Below are 24,262 nucleotides of genomic sequence, written 5' to 3'. Positions count from 1 at the left end.
TCCCATGCAGACAAGGACGTGAGCCCAAGCCTGGGCCGTCCAAGAAGAAGGAAAAATGCCTAAGACACCTGAGAAACAAGACTTGACAGACAGCCCTGACGGTTATATGTTGCCGGCCTTGAGCTACTCTGTACTGTTGCATAAAAGCCACCTCACAGTCAGGAACCACACCCCTGGCTGGGTGGGACCCCACCAGGCCACCACTGCGTCATTGATTCTTTGTGAGCTGAGGCGTGGTTACGGGCGTTCCATGGGAGGGAGCGGGGCTGCGGTATCTCCTCTGCGCATGTGGGGTGTCGTGCGTGTATTTACTGAGATACCACGTGTTTTCCCAAGGGCTTTGACACCACGGCCTATGTGATGGTCCCACCAAGGCGGGATTGAAGAGCACGGGCTCTCTGCGACGCCCCTGGGTTCCCAGAGGGCAGAGCTCCTCCAGCCCCCCACCGGAGGACTTCGCCTGGGACTCGGGACTGGGGGGTGTAGCCAACGAAAACCGTATATTTGTTTGCAGTTTTGTGTTTTATCTTAGAATTTCATGGAAGGTCTGCATTCTCTTAGCAGATCCATCCCTTCCTGTCACGATGGACCAGGCTTCCCCTGGCAGTCGGGGGGCCTCTGGCTCCCCACCATGCGCCCCCTTGGGCAAGACAGCGTGGTGACTGTCCTGGACTGTCTAGGACTGGATTTTTTATGTGGACCTGAGTCACTTGAAAGACACCTCAAAGCTATCATTTCACTATGATCAAAGAAAAGAGCTTGTAAGTCTTGCCTTTATGCCAGTGTTTTAGCTGCCTGGGTTAGCAGTTGGCAGCTTTTCATATATGACCTACAGGGAAATGCTTTCAGTGAAAGATTGTCTTGTTTGCAACAGGTCCACAGGGATAGACGGGTATGAATGTCTGAATTGCCAAATTCTCCGTGGTGGGAACCTACACGGGGGCACCTGAGCCGGGAAGAGGAGTCTGGGGGAGAAGAGGGGCCCTTGGTCATGTGACCGATGCAGGCTGACAACAGGCAGCTTCCCTTGATCAATGATCTTCGTGGAAAAATCCCCACACGCATTAACCTCCATCCAGAGGCTCGTGACTCCCACGTACACTCCAAGGTGTTTCTCTCCCTCCCCAGGTCCTGCTTCCTCTCAAATCTTCAGCCTCTGCTCTCCAACACACTCTTTTTCTCTTTCTTTTCTCTTTAGGCCTATGGGAGATCTCGGGCTAGGGGTTGAATCAGAACTGCAGCTGCTGGCCTACACCACAGCCATAGCAACGCCAGATCTGAGCCACATCTGTGACCTCCACGGCAGCTTGCAGCAATGCTGATCCTTAACCCCCTGAGTGAAACCAGGAATCGAACCTGCATCCTCATGGGTATTAGTCGGGTTCTTAACCTGTGGGCCACAACAGGAACTCCCTCCAACCCTCTTAATGCGGGGCCTTTGGATTATTTTCCTCCTCTTGGGGCTTCTGCAGCTCACTCACCTTTATCCCATCTTGATGGAGGGTTAAGGGAGTCTGTCTTCCCATCCCACCTGTCAGCTCCTGCTTTCTCCAGATTTGTTGCCTCTTTGGTGGAGTATTCATGTCAGGTTTTTCCCTAAGTCCTAACCTTTTGTTCACTTGGACTGAATGAAGGCCTTTCTCTTTCCCAGTTCTTGGCAGCTGGCTCGCTGCTCGGTGGCAAGATTGTGTTTGGCAGGGGTAACCTTACCTGCCAGAACCCTCCTGCCTGGGAGACTATGGCGGCTCTTTCTCCCCACAACCTGCTCTAGGGCACCTGTTCTGATGCCAGGACAGGTCTCCCAATGACCAAATAGCATGGCACCACCACACTTGGTACTAGCTTAGGATCTGGAGTGATTTAGGTCATAGTTCCTTTGAAATACCCTTGTTCTGATTGTCAGTCTATCCACTTTCTTTCCCGGCCAAGCTAAGTTACAGCAGATAAAATACCTTAGTCACTCCTTAAATACTTGATTCTGATATGCTTCTATCAAAGAACTGTAGCCACAGAAACACGCAGACATGAGCCAAGCAGAAAAAATTGCATGGCAACTGCCCAGCTCTAATATCCTGCCATTCACTTCCTGTTTACTGTTAAAGACTTGATGAACCTGTATGTGCTACTGCCCAGGGCACGTAAGAGTCACCAAAAACCCCTGCTGGATGACTGTTTTGATGTGGCTGGCAAAGACTGGCTCCACTCAGACCTTGGCAGCAAATTTAGGACCATCACCTGCCAGGGTTATGTCCCTGCCCTGAGGAGCTGGGAAGCAGCTGGAAGGAAGGCAGAGGAGCAGTTACACCTGGGTTGCAAACCTAAGTCCGAGCAGCCTCTCAACCCTGAAGTTTATAGCAAAGTGTCCCTGAAGAGAACTGTCATCCGCTGGAATAAACTGTCCTCAAAAGGATACTTGAGGGGCCACCTTGGGCCCCGTTCAAGCCATATTGGACCAGTTACAACATCATGGCTGGGTATAGGATGGTTGAGGAGGGGGGATGGACGCAGAAGGGAAAACTGGTCTCCAATGAGAAGAGCTCAGGGCATGGGGAGAAGAAAAAGGGAAATGAAATCTCCAGGTCCACTCGAAGTCCCCAGTCTTGGGGGGTTGAGGTCTGACACTCTGTACTCACCGCAGCCTTCAGTTCCTTCCAGAAGGCATGCCAGCAGCCGCATCTCAGCCCCACCCCAAGCTGCCAGCTCAGACACCGGCAGGACTTGGCAGAGCACAGCTGACGACACTGACAGGGATGGCAGGGCGGCCTCATGGGAGACAGAGGAATAGCAGACCAGGTCCTGGCCAGCAGGGCTTGCTCTGGACTCCCTTCCCCAGTGCTCCCCAGTTTCTGCTGACGACAGCTGACAGTCTTACCCAGGATGTTTACGCTATAACCGCCCACCAGCAGCTTTGCTAGAAAGCAACCGCAGAGCTTTCTACCCAACAATGAAACACCGTGAACGGTCATTTCTTTTCAAAGAGAAATGTAATTTCATGAGGAGTGTTTCCAAACTGATAGAGCTTTTTTCCAAGTTCGGTGCTTTTGCTGGATAGACCCGTGAGATGAATCGCATAGGGAGAGCCGTTTAGAATGGGTCCCGTTAATAAACACGCTCCATGAAAAGGGGCCTGCAGGGATATTGTACAAGGATTGTCTTGGGCAGCCAGGCCTTCGTGGCCGCTTGTCTGCATGACTCACCAGTCTCTCCATGTGAATGGGATTCCTTGTCTTGGTTACAGCTCAGGGCAATTCACTTCAACCTAATGACTACGTATACATCAACGGTGCCATTAGACTCGGCCCTCGTGTGCCTGAAAAAAAGCACTGATGCCTCACGTTGGGGGTCCCACGAGGGCATTACGCAAGCCTAGGTGGCTTTGGCCTTCCCCACAATCGCTGAATTCACAGTTACTGAGATCCCCCATGCGGCCGTACCAGCCTGGCCCTGGAGGTGCGAGGATGAATGACTCGGCCCCTGCCCACAGGGAGCAGAGAATCTGGTGAGAAAAATAAAAGCCATTGGTCCACCACTCAGGTAAGGGCATGCATGAATTGGAAGGCACAGCAAAGGTCAATCCTGAAAAGAGGCTGTTGACATAAGTAGGTCTGGCTAGAGTTCTAGCACACGGAAGCCGTTCCTTTCCTATTGCTCTTGTAACAGATGACCACAACATCAGCGGCTTCCGACAGCACCGATTTACTCCTACAGCTCTGGAGGTCAGAATTCCCACATGGGTCTCCAGGGCCAAAATCAAGGTGTTGGCCCTGCCGTGTCCCTTATTGGCAGGGTCTAGGAGAGGCTCCACTTCTTTGCCCTTTCCAGCTTCCGGAAGCCGCTCTCATGCCTTGGCCCATGACCCAACCCCCTCCCATCCAGCATTGGTGCCTCTCGCCGACCACTGGCCCATGGTCGTGCTCCCTCTGACCATTGCTGGGCGAGGGTCTCTCTTGTTAAAACCCCATGTGATTAAACCAAGTCCACCCGGAAAATCAAGGCTAATCTCCACACCTCACAGCTGTGAACTTGATCGCATCTGCAACGCAAAGTTATATATGCACAGGGTCTAGGGACGAGGACATGGACGTCTTTGGGGACGTCATCCGTCTGCCTGCCATTCTGAGAAAAGACTTGCCACCGTAGACAGCCTACAGATTGCTTTCGTGTTGGGTTGCTTCTGTGTTTCTGTTTTTCCAGTCATCATCCTTCGGAGATGCTCGCTGACACCCAAAGACTGTTTTCTGCGGTGGTGGATGCAGGGATCAAAGGGAGGGTTGTTTCAGTGTGGTGGCCTTTTTATAGATCATAGAACTGTAGCCTCTCTTACTTCTGGTGTCTGCCCCGCTTGTGGCCGAAGTTGGTACGGGGTGGGTTGGGGGGCTTGCTGCAGGCTTCCTCATGGGAGGGACTGATACCTGCCTGCCTCACTGGTAGGTGGAGCTGATTCCTACCCCTCTGGTGGTTGGGGCTTTGTCTCCTGGTGAAATTAGAGGCGGCTGTGTGCCTGGGGGTCTTTAGGCAGCCTGTTGACTGAGGGTTGCGGCTATGATCCCACCTGGGTTGTTGTTTGCCCTGGGGCTTCTCAGAGCTGATGGGTGGGGCCAGATTTTCCCCAAATGGCCCCCTCCAGAGAAAGACGTGCTGCTGAAGATTCCCAAGAGCTTTGCTTCCGATGTCCTTCCCTCACAACAAGCCACATTCACCCCTGTTTTCCCAGGCTGTCCTCCAAGAACTGCAGTCAGGCTTGACCCAGATTCCCATGGAGCCTTTGCTTTGCTCTGGGACCCAGCGCGCGTGAAAGTCTGTGTGGGCCTTTTAAGAGTGGGGTCTCCGTCTCCCCCAGTCCCATGGAGCTCCTGCACACAAGCCCCGCTGGCCTTCAATGCCAGATGCTCCAGGGGCTCTTTCTCCCAGTGCCAGGTCCTCACACGTGGGGGTTCGACGTGAGGCTCAGAACGCTCACTCCTGTAGGTGAGTCTCTGAACCAGTTACTTTCCAGTCTGTGGAGCTTCCCACCCGGGATGTGTGGGGTCGCTTACATCGCGTAATCGCCCCTCCTACCTCTTGATGTGGCCTTGTCTTTGTCTTCTGGATTCAGGTATCTTTTTGAAAGTTTCCGTTCCACTTGGCTGAAGATTGCTCAGTATTTGGTTGTAAATTTTGTTGTTTTTAGGAGAGCGGGTGAGCTCCAGTCCTTCCATTCCACCATCTTAATCCCCTCTTCAAAGGGAGGGTTGTTTCAATATCTCCTGGTGTAACGTGGAGTTTGGAAAAGATAACCCAATTGTATATTTATGTTTGGAAGAAACTGTAAAAAGTCATGTTCCCGTGATGCAAACTACAGAAAGTAGAGTTCAGCCACATTTTCTTGGCCAGTGGGGCTATGGAGACGTGCTGACACTGTTACCTCTGATTGGGAACAGGCCCGGCGGTGGGGGGGCGGGTAGGAATGGGGGCGACGGTGGACGTATCACTGGCGGGTCTATTAGACTCTCTCAAAAGAAGATTGAAAAACACTGAGTCAGCCAGGATAAAAGACTTCTAACGGGTCTCCCCACCCCCATACTCTCCCCAGTCTAACCCATACCCAGTGCGGGAGAATCTTATCACAGCCGCAGCTCTCAGGTTGCTATTGGCAACGCCTGGCATGGGGCAGGTCCTCAGTCAACGTTTGCTGAGTGAATTGCGTGACTGCGGTTCGTGTCATGTCTGCCCAGAAGCCTGTCTTCAGTCCCCCCGTGATCCACTGAAAAAAAGTCCAGGTGTTCCCAACACACGAGTTCCTTTCATCAGTCCCATGTCCAAATCCTCTTGTACAGGCTTGTATTCATCTGCTTGGGCTGTCATAACACAGAACCGTAGAATAAGTGATTTTAACAACAGAAATGCCTTTTCTCACGGTTCTGGAGGCTGGACCACAGCTGTTGCCGTGTCAGCAGGGCTGGTTTCTGCTGGGAAACCTCCCTGGCGTGCAGGTGGCCGTCTTCTGCCGTCATCTCTTTGAGGACTTGAACACAAGAATTTGAGGGAACACAATCCAGCCCACATGAAAGGCCTGGCTCCTTACTTTCTTTCTACCGTCCTATCCGATGCCCTTCTTCTCCTCTCATGCCTCCTTCCACCCTCTCCACAACTTTTCCCACCTTGCCCAACAGGCCCCACCCAGGAAGTCATTTCTTTCCTCCAAACAGCCATGGCAATACATATTTTTCCTTGTGGAACAGGCTGGCCAATTTTTACTTTGTACTGTATTACCTTTTTTTTTTTTTTTTTGTCTTTTTAGGGCCGCTCCTGTGGCATATGGAGCTTCCCAGGCGAGGGGTCTAATTGGAGCTGTAGCCACTGGCCCATGCCAGAGCCACAGCAACGCGGGATCCGAGCCGCGTCTGCTACCTACACCACAGCTCACGGCAATGCTGGATCCTTAACCCACTGAGCAAGGCCAAGGATCGAACCCGCAACCTCATGGTTCCTAGTCGGATTCCTTAACCACTGAGCCACGATGGGAACTCCTGTATTATCTTGTGTTGTATTTGATCTTGTAGTGTGCTAACTTTTGTTACAAGTATTGTACGAGTGACTTCCTCACCTAGAATGTAAACCCCTGCTAGACAGACTGCGCCTAACCTCTCTCTCTCCCATGACTCGATACAGTGCCTTGAACACAGTAGGTGCTCAGAAACCTAGCTGATGAGTAAGCCCGATAGTGGGAGATAACGATGAAGCAGTCACTTGGGTGTGAGATGAGTTAAATGGATCACAGGGAAATTATGTCTTGCTTTGAAAATGAGTTCTTCGAGGCCATGGAATCAGAATCCCACACAAGTTTGTGGTGAATGAATACTTTCTGATAAGATTAGTGGTGCGTGCCAGGAAAGCTGGCAGGTCCCCTGATGGTGCCACTCGGAGACAGGAGATGGCAACACCAGCCCTGGAGCTCGGCTGCCTGGGTTTGACCTTGACCCTGTGACCCAGAAAATCTTGTGGAACCTCTCTGGGCCTCTGCTTCCTCCCCTGTGCGTTGAGGATAACATTTCTAGTGCCACCTCCTAGGCTCTCATGGCCCTGGGATTAGATCCTGGCCCATGAGAAGCAGTTGGTAAATGTTAGCTATTATCATCACCAGTGAGATCAGATGTTTTGAAAGGGCCAACTGTCCTGCCCTTAAAGGGCGATCATTACATCTTCCAGCCCTTAAAGGGCGATCATTACATCGCGGTGCAGGAAGAGGAGAAGTTCTCTCCAAGTGTGACACTTGCGCCCAAGCACGTGCGCTGCGCCCCGGGTCTCATGCTCCGTGTGACGTCGTGCGGGAACAGCAGGTAGAATTTCCTGCGTCGTGGTTGGGCCTTTGTGAAATGTGACAGCCAAGCCCGTAATTATTCTTAGAAATGCCAGAACTCACTGGAAGCAATTGGGCTTGACAGTTCAAGGGCTAATTAACGCCAAACCCTGCTTCTTGGGTTGCCTCATTTGCAATTCTTGGTCGTTTATTTTCTTAAGTCTTTTAAAAAATTCCTTTTGCAGTTGGGTAGAAGGTAAGAAAGCTGGGTGCAACAGATCACTGGGGAGAGGGTGCTGGACAGGCCCTGGGGGTCCCACGGAGATATGGGGAGTCGTCAGTGTGCAGCAGAGCCGGGGTCCCCATTCCATGTCTGACCTTGGATTGACTGGGGGAGCCACAGCATGTGTGGGATCCCCCTCCTCCCAGAAATAATGTCAGCCCTGTCCCCAGTGCTTCCTTTCCAGAGGTGGGAGGACTCCCTTTTCTCCCCCTGCCCCCTGTCTTAAATAAGAACATTTTTGTCTGGACCCACTTTTTAAATCCAAAGTCCTCATGAACAACAAAACGAAAATATACTGCGTGAAATAAGTCACACACAGGACAGATATTCTATGAGTCCACTCAGGTGTAATATCTAGATGAGGCAAATCCAAGATCCAGAAAGTGGATCGGAGGTTGCCAGGGCCTGGGGGTGGAGGGGTGAGGGAGGAGTTACAGTTTAATGGGAACAGAGATTCTGTTTGGGGGGATGCGATGAAAGGGTTTTGAAAATAGACAGCGGTGCCGGTAGCACAAATGTGGAGGTAATTAGTGTCAATGAGCTGTGCATTTAAAAGGGACGAAAATGGCAAATTCTGTGTTATATATATTTTAGCACAATTAAAAGAGGTTGAAAGGCAAACAAGAATGTCCTCGTCCCGAATCCTCAGTGTCACATTTATCTTTTATGCTTTTAGTATATATGTATTTTTACTCAATGAATTTATCGCCTCTGTAGTTGTACAATGATCATCGCAGCCCAGTTTCACGGCATCTCCATCCCACACCCCCAGCACATCCCCCCACCCTCCCGAACTGTCTCCTTTGGAGACCATACATTTTTCAAAGTCTGTGAGTCAGCATCTGTTCTGCAAGGCAGTTCATTGTGTCCTTTTTTCAGATTCCACATGTCAGTGAAAGCATTGGATGTGGGTGTCTCATTGTCTGACTGACTTCACTTAGCATGATAATTTCTAGGTCCATCCAGGTTGCTACAAATGCCGGTATTTCATTCCTTTTAGTGGCTTAGTGATATTCCATTGTGTATATGTACCACATCTTCTGGATCCACTCCTCTGTCGATGGACATTTAGGTTGTTGCCATGTCTTGGCTATTGTAAGTAGTGCTGCAGTGAACATCGGAATACATGTGTCTTTTTGAGTTGTGGTTTTCTCTGGATAGATGCCTAGGAGTGGGATTGCTGGATCAAATGGTGGTTCTACGTTTAGTTTTCTGAGGAATCTCCATACTGTTTTCCACAGTGCTTGCACCAGTTTACAATCCCACCAACAGTGTAATAGGGTTCCTTTTTCTCCACACCCTCTCCAGCACTCACTGTAGACTTTTGGGTGATGGCCATTCTGGCTGGTGTAAGGTGGTACCTCGTCGTGGTTTTGATTTGTGTTTCTCTAATAACGAGTGATGTTGAACATCTTTTCATGTGTTTCTTGGCCATCTGTGTGTCTTCTTTGGAGAACTCTCTGTTTAGATCTTCTGCCCATTTTTTGATGGAGTTGTTCTTTTTTTTTTTTTTTTTTTGGTATTGAGCTGTAGGAGGTGTTTATAGATTTTGGAGATTAATCCCTTGTCAGTCACTTTATTTGCAAAGATTTTCTCCCATTCTGTGGGTTGTCTTTTCGTTTTGTTTAGGGTTTCCTTTGCTGTGCAGAAATTTTTAAGTTTAGGCCCCATTTGTTTATTTTTGTTTTTACTGTCATTAAGAGGTGGATCTGAGAAGATGTTGCTGTCGTTTATGTCGGAGAGTGTTTGGCCTATGTTTTCCTCTAAGAGTTTTATAGTGTCTGGTGTCATATCCAGGTCTTTAATCCATTTTGAGTTTATTTTTGTGTATGGTGTTAGGGAGTGTTCTAATTTCATTCTTTTCCATGTGGCTGTCCAGTTTTCCCAGCACCACTTATTGAAGGGGCTGCCTTTTCTCCATTGTATATTCTTGCCTCCTTTGTCATAGATTAGTTGGCTGTAGGTGCATGAGTTGAATTCTGGGCTTTCTATGCTGTTCCACTGACCTATATTTCTGTCTTTGTGCCAGTACCATATGGTTTTGATGATTGTTGCTTTGTAGTATAGTCTAAAGTCTGGGAGCCTGATTCCTCCAGCTCCATTTTTCTTTCTCAGGATGTCTTTGGCTATTCTGGGTCTTTTGTGCTTCCAAACAAACTTTAAAATATTTTGTTTGAGTTCTGTGAAAAATGTCCTTGGTAATTTGCTAGGGATTGCATTGAATCTGTAGATTGCCTTGGGTAGTATAGTCATTTTGATAATATTGATTCTTCCAATCCAAGAGCATGGTATGTCTTTCCATCTATTTGCATCATCTTTGATTTCTTTCATCAGAGTCTTATAGTTTTCAGAGGACAGGTCTTTTGTCTCTCTAGGTAGGTTTATTACTAAGTATTTTATTCTTTTTGATGAGATGGTAAATGGGATTGTTTTCCTAATTTCTCTTTCTGCTCTTTCATGGTTAGTGTATAGAAATGCCATCGATTTCTGTGTATTAATTTTGTATCCTGTGATTTTGCCAAATTCATGGATGAGCTCTAACAGTTTTCTGGTAGAGTCTTTAGGGTTCTCTAGGTATAGTATCATGTCATCTGCAAATAGTGATTGTTTTACTTTACTTCTTCCTTTCCAATTTGGATTCCTTTTATTTCTTTTACTTCTCTGATTGCCGTGGCCAGGACTTCCAAAACTAGGTTGAAGAGTAGTGGCGAGAGCAGACATCCTTGTCTTGTTCCTGATCTCAGCGGGAATTCTTTCAGCTTTTCACCATTGAGAATGATGTTCGCTGTGGGTTTGTCACATACGTCCTTTATTATGTTGAGGTAGGTTCCCTCTACTTAGCATCACATTTAGAACGACACAGCTGGACTCCTGTTAATGTGTCAGGGGCACCAAAGGACCAGCAGCTCGCAGGACACAAGGTGCTTGCGGTCCAGCCTCTGAACCTTCGCATGTGCTGTTCCCCCTACCTGGGGTGCTGTCCAGCCTCTGAACCTTTACATATGCTCTTCCCCCTACCTGGGGTGCCCTCTTCGCCCTGCCTCTCAGAGTTGCGTGTCGTGCTGTCCAGCCTCTGAACCTTCGCAGGTGCTGTTCCCCCTACCTGTTCCCCCTTCGCCCTGCCTTTCAGAGTTGCGTGTCGTCTCTAGAAACGCAAGTCAGTTGTCTCTTCCTCATCCAGGCTCCTCTGACCCCCGCCCCTGCCCTTCCAGGAAGAGCTGGCTACTTCCTCCTCTGTTCCTTTCACCCTTCATCAGCACTTACCGCATTCTACTGTGTTGTATTTTCTGTTCAAAAATAGCATTACCGGAGTTCCCGTTGTGGCGCAGTGGTTAACGAATCCGAGTAGGAACCACGAGGTTGCGGGTTCGGTCCCTGCCCTTGCTCAGTGGGTTGACGCGTTGCCGTGAGCTGTGGTGTAGGTTACAGATGTGGCTCAGATCCTGCGTTGCTGTGGCTCTGGTGTAGGCGGGTGGCTACAGCTCCGATTCGACCCCTAGCCTGGGAACCTCCATATGCCGCGGGAGCGGCCCAAAGAAATAGCAAAGACAAAAAAAAAAAAAATAGCATTACCATACATACGGTGAAATTCACCCTTTTTAGTTACATTCCTGCAAATTTTGATAAATATGTTTCGTATGTAACAGACATGGATGCAGTCACAGGACCCTCCCAACCACCCCACATCCCTCCACCAGCCCCCGACTACCACTACTCTCTTTCTGTGCTCTCCAATTTGGCCTTTTCCGGAAGGTCCTATAAATGAAATTTTCCAGTATGTATCACGGTCTATTGCGATTATTTTTTAAAGTTTATATATCCGCCCTTGTTCTCCATTGAGCCCCTCATACGGGGACGCGGTCTTAGGCGCCTCCCCCAGCACCAAGCCCTGTGTGTGGTCCCCAGCCGTGCCCTGTGCCTGCTGGTGGAATGAGCGCATGAAAGCATGATGTTATACCCTGTTTCTCTCAGAAACCATCCCAGGATGGTGCCTTTGGCTTCGCGGATAAGCGGGCGATTCCAGGCGGGAGTAGCAGCAGCTGGTAGTAAGACAGCCATGACCAGAAACCCCAGGAGGTCCCCCAGCCCTTCTTCCCAGGTGACTGACAGGGCCAGAATGTGGTGAGGCAATTGGCCCCCAGCTGCCCACTCAGCACTGGTCACCCCGGGCCAGCCCCCAAGGGCCACGCCTGTCAGCAGAGGCTCCAGGCCGGCAGACCAGACAGACTGGTCCCCCTATGTGGGACAATTCCTGGTGCAGGCACCTCTGGGCCTCCAGGTCTGCCAGCCTAGGCGCAGCGCAGGCGGCTCCAAACTACACCCATCCAGGAGGCAGTGAACTTTAGCCTGGATGGGAGGGGGGCAAGCAGGATGTTGAGGGGAGTGGGGTCCTCAAAACCAGCTCACCTTTGACCTCTCCCACAACCTCCCCAACTCCCATTCCTCTCCTCCCCACGCCCCACCACAGACAAACACATCCAGAGGATCCTTTGCTGGCTCCAACCCGGAGAATAAGCCATCCATTTGAATTAATTATTTTCCACTATGGTTTCCTGTTTACCTTTCCTAGAAAAGCTGGGGGAGTGCTCATCCGACATCCTTAGCTCTTGCCCGTGGCCTCAGCTGGAGCAAAAGTACCACTTCCTTGGAGTTCCCTGGTGGCACAGCAGGTTAAGGATCCAGCATTGTCATTGCAGCAGCCGAGTCGCTGCTGTGTTTCAGATTTGCTCCCTGACCCAGGAACTTCTACATGCCACATGCATGGACCAAAAAAAAAAAAAAAAAAAAAAAGTGCCACTTTCTTATTTTCTTTCTTTCCTTCTGCACTTTATTCAATCCTTCATTAGCCCGTCCAGGAGAGCTTCTTGAGGACCGAAGGCATCACCAAGCCTTGAGGTCATTTTCCAAGCACATCCGTGATTAAAGAGAGATCATAACAGAATGAGGGCCACACGGTAGACACCAGATAAATATCTGTTAAGTGCATTTCAACAATTCATGATCAATAGTCTTGGTTATGGAAACCAGGCACCTCTTCTCAGCCCTCAGTTTAGAATGCTCGCTGTCTCTAAGTCCTATTTTGGGGCAGAGACAGAAAAAACAATCCACTATTGCTACTGGTAACTATGGCTAAATAATTAATGGGCAAGAGGATAGAAACTTACGGTTGAAAGGACATTTGGAGACCATGGCGTGGGTGCTAAGGCCATTTCTTACTGTTGCAACAATTGGGAACTGGTTTTAAAACAGCTTCCTTAATTTAGTTTTTTGTGGAAATGAAAAAAAAAATTTTTAATTCCCATCACAGGTCAGGCGAGGAAGAGCAATTTCCAGGCTTTACCCATTCGGAGTGACATTTCTTTTAAAATCTGCATCCTCTGCATCATCAACCTAACAGATGTGTTTTCACTTTCTCTTTTTAACTCTCAGTGTTGGTTTGTCTGCAGAAATAAGGAAGTGGATTGGCTCCTGAATTCATGCAGGGGCTCTGGCCCCACTGTGCAGTTCAGAGGCCCTGCTCACACCTGCACTTCGGTGGAAGAGTGGACCCAGATTCACTTCCGGGGACGAGGCCACGGGCTCAGGTCTTCTCGGAACCACGCCATTTGCAGGTACATTTCACGGCAATGCGTTATACCCCACAGATGACCTTTTTGGATCCCACAGGCATGAGCCGAGCCCCAGGGTAACAAATCCCGCAATCACGATACTTGAAGGCTCCCCAGATGGAGGGAAGGCAGCTACCAGCTGTAACCGGAGCTGAAGGGAACAGGGGAAGGGGCAGAGCTGGGGAATTGGCTGCCTCCCCGCAGCCAACTCCCCAGAAGCCTGGAACCATCACGCCACATAAGCAGGCATCCTGTGGTCTGACACGGGGGCCGCCAGCCGTGACCCCGCCAGCCGTGACCCTGCCAGCACCAGCGCGAAGCTGGGAAAGGACACAGGCTGCTTCTGCTCCAAGTGAGCTGGAATCCTGGTTCCTCGCTGGACTGGCTGTGAGATTTTCAGCACGTTGCTTGACCTCTCTGAGCTTTTTCTGGAATATGGGGCTCATATCCCCTGCCGCCCAGGATGGTCAAAAGTACTCAGTGAGGCATTATGTATAAAGACCTCGCAAAGCACACAGAAGGCGGAGCTCTTATTGCTCCGCCCTGCTCCCCCCCCCCTTCAGATAATGAAGAGTCCTGCCAAAGTGCGCCCGGGGCATGGGGCGGGGGCAACTGTCGAATGCCAGGGGCGTGCATTTTAACAGGGATAGGACATCAGGAGAAGTCTGGAGTGAGGGACCAGCAGGATGAGGGTGGGGCAGGCGTGGGGCGGACTCACCCACACAGAGGAGGAGGGCCGGAAGGAAACAAGGGCATTAAGAATAAACATGACCTTGGCCTATGGCGAGACTCCCATCGACCCCTGGCCCTTGAAGCTAGAGCGACAGGCCGCCCGCTTTGCTAAGAGCGCCCTGATCTTCCACAGAAGCTCGACTTCTCCCTGACTCCTGGGTGAGGGGTTAGCCCCGAGGTGCCCCCAGCCAGGATGTCCTGAGGGTTCTCCCAGAGCAAACAGGTAGGCGAACACAGGAATGGAAGTCTGTGGCAGTGGCCACTCACTGGGCCTCCTCGCAATGGGACTGAGAAGCCTTCTGCCCCTGCTCCCATCATCTGGAGCCGAGAGTCACGCTTCCAGGTGTCTCCTCCAGGCTGGAAGAGGGAAGCAGGTGACAGACAGGAGGTGGCCTGTGGCAGGTGTGGATGTTGGGCAGCGGCCACTCTGAGCCACACCGTGGGGAGGGGTGTGGCTTCCTGGCCAAAATCACTAGAGCCCACCCACCCCCTTCTCACAGGGCTGCATTTCTCAAAGCCGGGCCAAATGAACATTTTCACTCTGCTTCCTGCTGCCCAGTCTTTGCTTCATGCCTTCAGCTGCTTAACTTTTAAGTGCCGGGCCAACCCTGTAGACATTGGTGTGTTCCCGGCATTGCTCTATGAAAGTGACCCTGAGTATAAAACACGAGGGTCTGTCTCTGGCTGGGACTCAGAAAAGCCCCAAGGCCCCTCAGTCACCTCCATCACGGAACCGTGGGCATCAGGATGTCACTTTGATTTCCCCCAGACTCAGACTTGATCGTGATAAGCTGAATAAATACATGACTGATTGTCTCTCTGTAATTCAATCACACGCATCCTGGTGGCAGGAAAGCGTTTGGACAACGTCGCGGGGTTTTTCTCATTTAATAATTCTGACTCGCTCGAGGTGGTACCACTAAGATATTGATCGAATTTTCTTCTGATGCTGCGTTTTGCGCGTGCAGCCTTTAGACATATGCAGATTCAGAGAATGTACTGCTTTGCACCTGAAGACATTTTTATTTGGTTGGGTTGGGTTTTACGCTGACAGTTCTGTGTTGATTACATCAGTTCAGGGAAATTTCCTCCCACTTTCTACACTAATGTCCCCAGTCATTTGGTCCTAATACTGGACGTGATGTCCCCACTGCCTCTGACCACACTTTTGGGAGCGAGAGAGGGCAGCTCCCAGGCTGGCCTGGCCCACAGTTGGGGTGAGCGTGTACAGTGCCTTCAGGGGGTGGGTTGCTCAGGGGACATTTTTAAAGGCTTTTTAACAACTGCTATTTTCCAGATCAATCTCATCAGATGCTAATTATGAAGCATCTGCCCTCACCCCCCAGGCATCCTCAAGTCAGACCGGTCACAGGTATCTTAGAGGAGAGATGAGTCAGACAGAGATAAACTCTCCGCTCGCCACAGCAGGAATAAACTATTGAAGTATCATAAAATGATGCCCCCAAAAAGGAGGACATCCAGAGGTGAAGTAGATTCAATGAAGACGAGCCTCTGAAGTCCTCCAGCTATTGGTCTAAGGGAGCATTTTTTTTTTTTTGGTCTTTTATTTTGATAGGACGTTTGCCCTCAAAATTGTTTTGGGAATGCATGTTCATTCCATGATCTTAAAAAGATTAAGCATATATTCATCCACTATTCATTCTTAAAAATCTCTGGGGAGGAGTTCCCATCGTGGCGCAGTGGAAACAAATCTGACTAGCATCCTTGAGGACGCAGGTTTGATCCCTGGCCTCGCTCAGTGGGTTAAGGATCCGGCATTGCCATGAGCTGTGGTGTAGGTCACAGTTGCGGCTTGGATCAGGTGTTTTTGTGGCTGTGGTGTAGGCCAATTTGACCCCTAGCCTGGGAACCTCCATGTGCCTCGGGTGCAGCCCTAAAAAGACAAAAAAAAAAAAAAAAAGTTCTGGGAGGGGGAATTCTCTTAGGGCATGGCAGGTTAAGGATCTGTCATTGTCACTGTTGTTGCTCGGGTTTGATCCGTGGCCTGGGAACCTCCACATGCCCCAGGAGCAGCCAAAAAAAGAAAAAAATTCTGTGAGGGGACATTGTGTTCAGAAGCACATTAAATAATTCATATTTTTTCCACAAAAAAAGTGGCCCATGTTTACTTTTTAGTATCATACCTAACAGCTCTGGTGCAGTGTTACTGCCCCTCTAAGAGCGCTGGCTGGCCCCCACTGGTCCCCTGTGCTGTCAGAAATATCTGCTTACCAGCCTTGATGGAGGAGGAAATTGCCCTCTGACAGGTGGATGACACGCTTGCTACCTGAAGGCAGCTGGAGCATCTCCTCCCATCTTTTGCATGGAAGAGTTAAGACCCCAATTCAGACCCACTGGAAACCACCCATCTCTACCTGAGCCAGAGAACACTTCCCGCCATCTTGGCTTCTGCTCCCCCAGAGGGAGCAGGCATTTGATGAGCTGCATAAGTGAAGACTCACCCAACTTGACAATGTGGGCCTCAACGTTGGTTTTATATGAGACTTAATCATTAGGCTTAAGGATTAATTTATAACTGATTTGTCCAATTTCCAGTCTTGCCATGTTCTACCAGCTCATTGGAACAGCCTTGGAGCTGTGCACTAAAGTCTTCAGTGCTGCCTTTCACATTTTCTGTCCTACCATTGTTCTGGGCTGGATTTTTAGATCAGTGCTGTGTTTTCTGGCTATAACTGATCAAATGAGGAGACTCGAATGAGACTTTTAAAGTAATTCTACAGGAGTTTATATTATGCCTGGGAAATACATATCGTGATCCTTTAAATGAAAAAAAGTAAAATACAAAATCAGCTTATGATTCTAAGTAATCACATCTTTTAAATCAGCTTTTTAAAGTGGGAGAATTGTGAATTTTACTTTATAAAATCATTTTTTAAGCTAGAAAGAGGGAAGTTCTGGCACCTTCGCAGTTGAGAATTTTATGGGTTCTGAATTAACAAAAGACACTAAACGACCCACTACAGGTCAGTTGGCCAGACAGAATGAAAAACATAGCCGTCAAAAACAAAAAGCCTTCCTTTTCTGTAGAAAATGTGTTTGGCTGAAGATAATGGAAATATACTCATCATATGAACATTAAAAACAAATAATTCTGAGCATAGAAAGTGAAATGAAAAGATATATACAAAATGTCCAAGTCAACAGGGTTATTTTTAGGCCAGTAGGAAAGTGATGTGCTGCTTTTTTCTGCTCTTCAATGGAAATATGTCATTCTATTACAATGGCAAAATGGAATATAATTAATTGCTTAAATGATCAAAGAGCAAACCTGGTGCCATGCGACATGTCTCCGGACAGCTGGGAAACAACCACGGTTGACAGAACCTGCTGTTACCCTGTTACTAAGGATGAGGAGTGGTCCAATTTGGGTGAAAAATGCTCACACCAAGGCCAAAGGCAGGCCAGCCGCAGCAAGCTCTCCAGGTGGAGCCCCAGCTGGCCGGTGGCCCGAGACCAGCCTTCTCCATGCTCAGGTATCATGGCGTCCAAGCAGGTACCATTTTTGTAGGGTCAAGCTCATTTCAGGTTTTCATCCCAGCCTGCTCTGATGTGTTCAGATGAAATGCTGAAAATTTTTAGAGCAGAGAAAGCCATGAAGAGTCTGGCTCCCCAATCTGTCCATCTGGATAGACACACTTTGAATCCAGAGAACTTCTGGCACCTTCACAGTTGAGAACTCTGTGTGCCCTGGAATTAGCAAAAAGGACTAAACTACTTATCACAGGCTCTTTGGCTGGGGAGGACGAAAAAGACTGTCTTCAAATAGGAAAAAAAAAAAAATAGCCTTCCTTTACTGTAGCAGGTATGTTTTGCCGAGGTATTCGTGTAGGGCGAAAACATTCATTCTGAGGCGAGGCAGGGTTTGCCTCCACTCATTCATTCCTTCATTCCTTCATTCATCACTTACTCATTCACACCAGCTCTGTGCACAGTCCTTCAAGCAGTTGTTCCCAGAGTGCGGGCCCAGAACTAGCAGCATCGACATCACTGGAGATCTTGTTAGAAATGCAAATTCTCAGACTCGACCCCAGGGAGAGGGAATTACAGTCTCAGGGGACGGGAGGCCGCCAGTAATCTGTGTTTTAATAAGCCCTCTACCCGGTTGCCATGGCTGCTCTAGTTTGAGGACCCCTGGGCTCCTGTACGTTCTGTTACAGCGAAGAGGGGAGGAATTACTGACAAGCATCTCAAGTAAGAGAGGCGAGAACAGGGCACGGAAGGAGCTCATGGTTCTGGGGAAGCCCACTGGGCAAGGCAGCCCCTTACCCTGTAGACAGGGCTTTCCAGAAGCTCTTTCCTTGCACCAGATGCTTGATTCTGTGGCGGCTGCAGTGTTTATTTCCATGAAGTTCAGGAACATGACTCTCTTAGAACGTCAGATAATATGCGATCTCAGTCCAATCTGGTAGTGATTTAAAGTATCTGTTTCCATTGGCTTCTGGGATGGACTCAATCGAAAGGACCCACATTGGAAACATCTCTACTCTTTCTTGCTGATGTTCTCCGATCAGAATGACTTTGTGTTCTTATGACGTGGCTGTAGTCCAGTCCTCACGGCCCAGCGTAAGGTTGCCCAAAGGTAATCTAGGAACCCTTAATAGCTGTGGGAGGTGTCACCCCATAGGTCGCTGGAGCCACATGGCTCCCTTAGAACCAACACTTGCTACTTCCTTCCTCATTTCTTTTTTCAAGTTCCCTTCTTTCTCGATTTTATAAAAGGATTGCTGGGATGCTTTTATTTATTTATTTATTTATTGCCCACATCCATGGCATATGGAAGTTGCTGGGCCAGAGATTGAATCCAAGCAACAACGCCAGATCCTTGAACCCACTGCGTTGGGCCAAGGATCAAAGCCATGCTTCTGCAGGGACCCAAGCTGCTGCAGTCAGATTCTGAACCCACTCTGCCACAGTGGGAACTCGGGTGCTTTTAAACAGTAGCATCCTGCCACCTCCCATACACATCCAATACCTGCCCAGGGGTTATTTACAGTTCTCTCTGTGACAGAAGAGGGAGGTAGGGTAAGAAACGAAACTGTCAGGAGTCATTCTTTATTGAAGAACAGTCAGATACGGACATTTATAAAACTGATGCTAGAGGAATAGACCAGGGAAACCAGGAGTCATTGTATCAAAATTTAACAAACCTGACTTTTCGAGAACATGCCGATCAAAGGAAGCCTTAGGTGTTGACATTCCCAAGAGAAGGAAAATGTCATGGATGAGGAAAAATCTTTGTACCAAATCCTTGAAGAACCTTAAGAGAGGCTGATTTTTATAGCACGTTCTCAGGTAGCGTGAGGCTGTATCCTCCGTGTCATCTGGCACCTCCGGGAAGCTTTGACACACGAGGAGCAACCTGCTTCTGGCACCAAATCATCACCCCAGTGGCCTTAGGACCAAGAGTGACCCAGGGTGGAAGGTTTCCAAAGACCAGTGGGGCCTCCTGGACCCACATGGGGCCATTGCCTGAGACAGGCTCTTGGGGACCAGACCAGAATGTGATACCACCTAAACAAGGGCGCTGGAACGCCCAAGAGTCTTGTGTGACTTTGTGCAGGAGACTGAAAGCATCCCTGGATTTTTTTCTCTCTTTCTGGGGACTGAACACTTCCAACTGCGCAAACTATGCAAGAGTCACTGTTCCCCGATGAAAGCAATCACTTCATATCAGGAACATCTTGTACAATCACAATCCTTCGGGGTACTGTTTATATTTAATGAGCTTTCAAAGTACATCTGCAATGTACTGTACCACCAGAAGAAGAGGTGACCAAATGGCTCGGCGTTTGAAAGCCCTGCAAAGCGCATCTGACATTTCGCTGTCGTTGGCATGGACTTGGTGGAGGCAGTTGGAGTAGATCCTTGGGCTGGGCTGGGTGTGGAAAGCTAAGACCATCTGTAGCTCTGCAGCACCTGTCTCTCCTACGCATTCAGAAGAATAAACTTACAGGACAGCTGTCTATACCTACAGGAATGAATTGGTACTGGGTAGGCAGTCTTGTAGACCATAAAGTGAAAATCCCACCTGGTCCAGTGAAAGTCCTTGTGTATCTTCCTCCGTAGCAGTCTCCCCTTTCCTCTTTGTCTTCTGTCCGCATTTCTAGCCACAGATCCCAAGAACACATCCCTCTTCAGTGGCTCCACTATGACACACGGTGAGAAATACATTTTACACCACAACCAGGTACCCGCATCCACAAAAACATTGCTGAAACAAAAGATTCTGGCAACAACAGTTATTCTTACTCGATATAACACACTCATATTTTCTACTTGATTTCATTTTGCATTTTTTTTTAAATGCCATAAGTTTGGAACATCAGAGAAAGTTTTCTTTCTTTTCTTTTTTTTTCTTTCTTTTTTTTTTCTTTTGTCTTTTTAGGGCTGCACCCGTGGCATATGGAGCTTTCCAGGCTAGGGGTCAAATCGGACCTGTAGCTGCCAGCCTACACCACAGCTACGCAGGATCTGCACTGCACCTGCAACCTATACCACAGCTCATGTTACACCACAGCTCAAGGCACTGCCGGACTCATATCCCAGACTTCCTTGCAGCTTGAGCTTGGGTTTATGATTTCAGCCCTATGCATCACGGGTACCTGAGGTTCCTGCCAGAGCAACGGAACCAGAAGTAAGTCATGGGAGAAGATGACTGCATTAAGAATCCATTCTTCTGTCAAATGCAGCTGGGAGTTTGGATCCTCAGGGGTGTGAGTGGGGTGTTTTTCATGGCGGCAGCTTCTATTTCCTAGCTTTGGAGTCAAGCTGGGTAGCTCACCTGAAGTTTTTAAAAGCTACCTAATAGTGTGTGATAAATTCTCTTTCAGCTTGGACTAGGACGAGTAGATTCTGTTGTTGGCAACTGATAAACCAAAAATGAAAAATAAATATCGATGGCTCCTCCGTGCCTAGTGACCTAAAAACATGCTCCCCAGCCTGGCAGCCACATTCCTCTATAATAAGACCTCAAACCAGCAGACCTTTCAGGGCCATCAGAGTTGTGTGTCTCTGTTTTCCTATTGGTGCTGCCTTTGCTAAATGCCTGTCCTCTGATTTCATGATTTTCTTCCCTCGATCTTAGATTTCCTGCATTAGCTTCTACCTTCCTTTAATGACTTATTTTCTAAAATAAGCACCAGGAACAAGCCTTTTATGATGAGGCCATTCCAAAATTCAGTTCTCCTCTTTGATTTTTAGACCCTGAGATCAACAGTTCCCAAAGGCCCTAGATCGTGCTAATGTGTGACCTACATAAACAGAAAACCCATCAAGTCTCGCTTGGAAGAAAATTCTAAACCATTAAAGGGGAACTTTATTATCATCAAAAAGCATTTTTGATGATGTCTTTCTGCACACCTTTCATTTTCTTCTCGTTTGCTCCTGTCTGTGACTGCGTCTGTACAACATCACACACAAGAAAGAAAGGGAACAAGTCAGTCAAAGAAGTTTTTCATGTTATGCAGATAACACTCCTGGAGGATTTCATTTCTTCTTTTCCGCCACATGGACGGTCTTGTTGAGACTTGGTGTCCTTTACTACGATGACAAGTGCTTCCTTGTCTCAGTCCAACCTTCACCCTCACATGAATTTTTAAAAATCTTTAATTTTTGAGAAGCTCCTCTCCACTTTTGAAAGACAGAGGCGTCCCCAAACCTTTGAGGATGCCCATAGAAAGGGGTGCAATATTAACTGTGAACCCACCTCTCCCGAGGCTTCCTTGGATGATGTTGAAGATCATGAAATGAAGAAAAGGGTGTTTGGATCAGAACAGGAAGCTCTGCACTTCGCTGAGCCCCACGAATATGGGAGCAGTTGTCAAAAATCAGACCTGGACCCTCTGCTGACCTTGGTTCATCAGAAGCCTCCACAAGCATCATTATTCCTTGGTGGCGGAAAGGGCTAGTGCTGCCCGTGACCGTGGCCTTGGATCTGGCTGGTGCTGTCTTGCTCACATTGACTCTGAGCCAACTTGTTCTTGTTAGTAGCAACCAGCGTGGTTTCCCGACTGATGTAGGCTGTGCTGCCCCACTTCAGCTTGATTGTCAACACTCTACACGGGATCTAGTTACAGTTTGATCGCTTCCCTTTTCTTGGCAAAGAAAACATTTGCTATCATCTACGCTCACCATGGATGCCAAGTTCGTTTAAACTCATTACCCTTCCTCTCCTGTTCTCACTTCCCATGCGGGCCACAAATATCACCGTGACCTGGCAGCATCAACAACACGACGGAACACCCGAGTGTAGCAGAGAAGGTCTGATGAAAACCCCACGTTTTTATACTATCGGGCGACAGCCTTTCGAATTACACTTTTAAACTGTATCAGCCTAGTTTTAAGAATGGGAAACACCAGGAAATCCCACTGCCAACATGTTTATGATGTCTTTACGGACTGCATTTTACAGGGAAACTGAAAAACTTGAGGGGGTTTGTCTTACCCCAATTAATTCAAGGTTTCTTTGTTCTGCATAGTTTAATTGCCATAAATGGAGCCACCATAAATGGAGCATTGGTTTTGTCTTCAGGAAACTCCTGGAAGTTCCCAGGTAAATTTTTGTGCATATTAAAGGGCTGGTGTTTTATGGAATTATATACAATACTATATAATATAGCAATACATGTAAGAGTATATAACATATATATAGTATATATAAATTATAATGTTTATAAATATTGAGGGTGTTCGATGACGTTGGGCAGCTTCTCCTGACAAGTGTTCACTACAGCAATGAGATGTCACAACGAGTGCTCTGGGAAGTTAATTCTGCATGATTTGTGTACAAGGCTTGGAGCAGGAAAAGGCTGGACGAGGCAGGAGACTGCTGCAATCGGCAAAGGAGCCGCGATAAGGTCTTTCACGGTGGTGTTTGTTAGGGAGGGGGAAGGTTCTGGAATCACTTGAGAGAGAACTGACAACATTCAGCGACAATAGTTGATGCTGTCAGCAGAAATAAGTCAAAAGGAGGGGCCGTTTCAAAGGGGAGGGTGGAGTCCAGTCTGGGAGACATTCAACTTGGGGGGACAAGATACTCACAGGTGGACAAATCCAGCAGCCATGGGAAAGGTGGATCTGCAGCTCCAGAGAGAAGCATCCAGACGCAGGTGTTAGAGTCGCTCACAGGGAGATGAGACTTGACAGACCAGGACCCAGGACCGGGAGAGGATGGTTCAAAGGTAGTGCTGCGTTTGGTTTATGACGGCCCTCGCTGCATATGGAAGTTCCTGGGCTCGCAGTTAGATCGGGTCACAGCTCTGACCTACACCACGGCTGTGGCAACACTGGATCCTTTAATTCACAGCACAGGGCCAGGGATTGAACCCGCTCCTCCATATTGACCTGAGCCATCGCAGTCTAATTCTTAACCCAGGGCACCACAGTGGGAACTCCAAAGTTAGTGTTTTCATTCCTTCTGAAAACTGGTCTTTTTTGGTGTGTTCCAGTATTCCTGGATTTCTGCTCTAGTGATTTAATACTTTAAACGAGAGCCTCCCCCGCTCACCCCAGCAAAACAGGACAGAGTCGAAGTTTTGCTCTTATCCAAAGAATACATTCTTTTCTGTTGTGAAGAACTGATCACCTGTCTTCAAACGATTCCCTGCTCTTTATAGATTATGTCTTGGGGCTTTGAAGACCTGGTGGTTTGAGTCCAGGTGACAGAGCGTGTCCTAAATAAGGAAAGCCCAGGCTTGTTTTATTGCAGTCATTTTTCCCCGGTCTGAGAAGAAACGAGGACACAGTTGGTGGATCAAAAGAGAACGCTTCTGAGGCTCGAACCTGAATAAGCCTCTCCCCGAAAGGGGAGGGAGGGGACCTCTTTCCAAGGATCGAAGCCCCTGAGAGCTCGCAGCCGCTGGGCCTCCCCGGCTCACAGTGCCATTTCCCAGTCTCCTAACAGTGCGGCCTTCTCCACGGCCCCAGAGAAAGAGACCCTCTGGAAAGTGAATGGGAGGCTTGTTCCCCAGCAGGAGTGAACTAAGACGTTGGGACCCGCCTCTTCTCTTACATCAAGGGACCCTTTTGTCTTGAAGGACAGAACTGTCTCAGAGCGGCCTGATGCTCCCTGTGGAAAGAGGCTCGCCACTCTCTGTGCTCGGGCAGGACCTGCACGGCCCCCTGCCCTGGCCCGGGTCAGGGTCCCCAACACCCTGGAAGCGTCAGGAAGCTGCACCGCCCTGGAACGCGGGGCCAATCAGCTGCCCCAGGCCGGTGAATGGGCACAGAGCTCGCTCTCCTTCTGAGAACTCACCTGAGACCTGGCATCCTCTTAGAGGATGCCAGAGAGACACAGACCCCCCCCCCCCCACGGATGCCCTGCTCCCGAACCAAGGGTCC

At 48.8% G+C, this 24,262-nt stretch overlaps 1 protein-coding gene across 5 annotated transcripts in view; it reads left to right on the top strand.

Annotated features, from left to right (window-relative positions):
* The first annotated feature begins 12,980 nt into the window (after window positions 1-12,980).
* Window positions 12,981-24,262, top strand: part of UBL3 (ubiquitin like 3) — a 101,649-nt gene continuing 90,367 nt past the window's right edge. For 4 of the 5 annotated variants that reach the window (XM_047756291.1, XM_047756290.1, XM_047756294.1 and 1 more), the window contains exons 1-2: window positions 12,981-13,174; window positions 22,402-22,475. In XM_047756291.1, the coding sequence (XP_047612247.1) occupies window positions 13,040-13,174; window positions 22,402-22,475 (209 nt within the window). In that variant the 5' untranslated portion in view covers window positions 12,981-13,039. The remainder of the gene's footprint in view (window positions 13,175-22,401; window positions 22,476-24,262) is intronic. The other variant, XM_047756296.1, reaches the window with a different exon arrangement.

This window comes from Phacochoerus africanus, chromosome 13 (genome assembly GCF_016906955.1).
Source record: "Phacochoerus africanus isolate WHEZ1 chromosome 13, ROS_Pafr_v1, whole genome shotgun sequence".
NCBI classification, from domain to species: domain Eukaryota; kingdom Metazoa; phylum Chordata; class Mammalia; order Artiodactyla; family Suidae; genus Phacochoerus; species Phacochoerus africanus.
The sequence above is the reverse complement of the archived record's forward strand: the minus strand, read 5'-3'. Positions and strand labels throughout refer to the sequence as shown.